We start from the raw sequence: 2500 nt of genomic DNA on the forward strand, positions 1-2500 counted from the left end.
CACCCTCAAGAACAGTTGACACCACATCAACAATCAGTGACACATCGGAACAGTGACACCACATCAGACAACAGATGACACCACATTCAACGACACAGTGACACCGCATCAGAACAGTGACACCACATCAAGAACAGCGACACCGCCTCAAGAACAGTGACACCGCCTCAAGAACAGTGACACCACATCAAGAACAGTGACACCACCTCAAGAACAGTGACACCACATCAACAACAGTGACACCACATCAAGAACAGTGACACCACATCAAGAACAGTGACACCACATCAAGAACAGTGACACCACATCAAGAACAGTGACACCACATCAAGAACAGTGACACCACATCAAGAACAGTGACACCACCTCAAGAACAGTGACACCACATCAAGAACAGTGACACCACATCAAGAACAGTGACACCACATCAAGAACAGTGACACCACATCAAGAACAGTGACACCACATCAAGAACAGTGACACCTGATCAAGAACAGTGACACCACATCAAGAACAGTGACACCACATCAAGAACAGTGACACCACATCAAGAACAGTGACACCACATCAAGAACAGTGACACCACCTCAAGAACAGTGACACCACATCAAGAACAGTGACACCACATCAAGAACAGTGACACCACATCAAGAACAGTGACACCACCTCAAGAACAGTGACACCACATCAAGAACAGTGACACCTGATCAAGAACAGTGACACCACATCAAGAACAGTGACACCACCTCAAGAACAGTGACACCACATCAAGAACAGTGACACCACATCAAGACCAGTGACACCGCCTCAAGAACAGTGGCACCACATCAAAAACAGTGACACCTCATCAAGAACAGTGACACCGCCTCAAGAACAGTGACACCGCCTCAAGAACAGTGGCACCACCTCAAGAACAGTGGCACCACCTCAAGAACAGTGACACCACATCAAGAACAGTGGCACCACCTCAAGAACAGTGGCACCGCCTCAAGAACAGTGGCACACATCACAAAACAGTGACACCTCATCAAGAACAGTGACACCGCCTCAAGAACAGTGACACCGCCTCAAGAACAGTGGCACCACCTCAAGAACAGTGGCACCACCTCAAGAACAGTGACACCACATCAAGAACAGTGGCACCACCTCAAGAACAGTGGCACCACCTCAAGAACAGTGACACCACATCAAGAACAGTGGCACCACCTCAAGAACAGTGACACCACATCAAGAACAGTGGCACCACCTCAAAAACAGTGACACCACATCAAGAACAGTGGCACCACCTCAAGAACAGTGACACCACATCAAGAACAGTGGCACCACATCAAAAACAGTGACACCTCATCAAGAACAGTGACACCGCCTCAAGAACAGTGACACCGCCTCAAGAACAGTGGCACCGCATCAAGAACAGTGGCACCACATCAAGAACAGTGACACCACCTCAAGAACAGTGACACCACATCAAGAACAGTGACGCCACATCGAGGCCAGACCCTCATCCGAGACTCACTCGTGGTGAAGTTGGTCTCCACGTAGGCGTCGCTCTCCTTGTTCTGGTAGATGGTGAAGAGCTGGAGCTTGTAGGAGGCGCCGGGGGTGAGCTCTCGCATCGGGAACGGCAGCTCGCTCTCCTTCACGATGGTGTTCTTGTTGCTGTTCTGCGGCTCCGACAGCGGGATGACCTTGAGCTTGAAGGCCGTGTACTCCCCGATCGACGGCGGTTCCCACGTCACGTACACCACCTTGCCCTTCTTGCTCTGGATGGTCAGGTTGGTGGGCGGCCTCGGAACTGCAAAGGGGGGAGGGAAAGGAGGGGAGTTAGGAGCCACTTTGTCATAACTAGAGGGGGGGGGGAAGGGAGGTCGGGCGTCGGGCTGTCAATGCATAGAGGAGAGGGAAAGTTGGAGGGGTCAGATTAGCAATGGAGACGGGGAGGAAAGTTAGAAAAGTTGGGAGCTAGACTGTCAGTGAAGGAGAGTAGGAGGAGAGTCAGGAGCCCCGCAAGAGCCAGAATATCACCGGAAACGATAAGGAAAGTTAGAAGCTACACTATCAGCCGCGAGGTGGAGGAGAATCAGGAGCCAGACTCCCCACCGACGCTAATTCCGCCTTCAGAGACGTCGAAGAGCGCCTCGAAACACATGCCGGAGAAATATCGTAAGTAGTAGGTCCGCCGCCGCTAAGAGGGTCTTCTCGAAGATTTACAGAAAGATCTACAAGGCTCTTAACGAGTGGTATGTCTGTTTTATGCCCTTGTTAAACTACCGCTTTATGGCCTAGTTAAACAGATGCATTATACCCTGGTTTAAACAGGCGTTTTATGCCCTAGTTACGCATTTCTTTTCGTGTCCTAGTAAAACAGTCGATTTATACCCTAGTTAAACAGTTACATCATGCCCTTATTATAACAGTCGCTTTACACGGTGGTTAAACAGACGACTTATACTCCCGTAAAACACCCGCGTTATACCCAGTTTAAACAGACATCTCATGC

General features: G+C 50.2%; 1 protein-coding gene across 1 annotated transcript in view; it reads right to left on the bottom strand.

The window, feature by feature from the left end:
• The window catches only part of LOC122261736 (tyrosine-protein phosphatase 10D), a 78762-nt gene that overhangs the window by 40293 nt on the left and 35969 nt on the right, over positions 1-2500 (bottom strand). The window contains exon 3 of the mRNA XM_086555458.1: positions 1447-1795. Coding sequence (XP_086411584.1) covers positions 1447-1795 — 349 coding nt within the window. The remainder of the gene's footprint in view (positions 1-1446; positions 1796-2500) is intronic.

The sequence above is a fragment of the Penaeus japonicus genome, unplaced genomic scaffold, assembly GCF_977035675.1.
Source record: "Penaeus japonicus unplaced genomic scaffold, GWHDUDI00000001_assembly GWHDUDI00000031, whole genome shotgun sequence".
NCBI classification, from domain to species: Eukaryota; Metazoa; Arthropoda; class Malacostraca; order Decapoda; family Penaeidae; genus Penaeus; species Penaeus japonicus.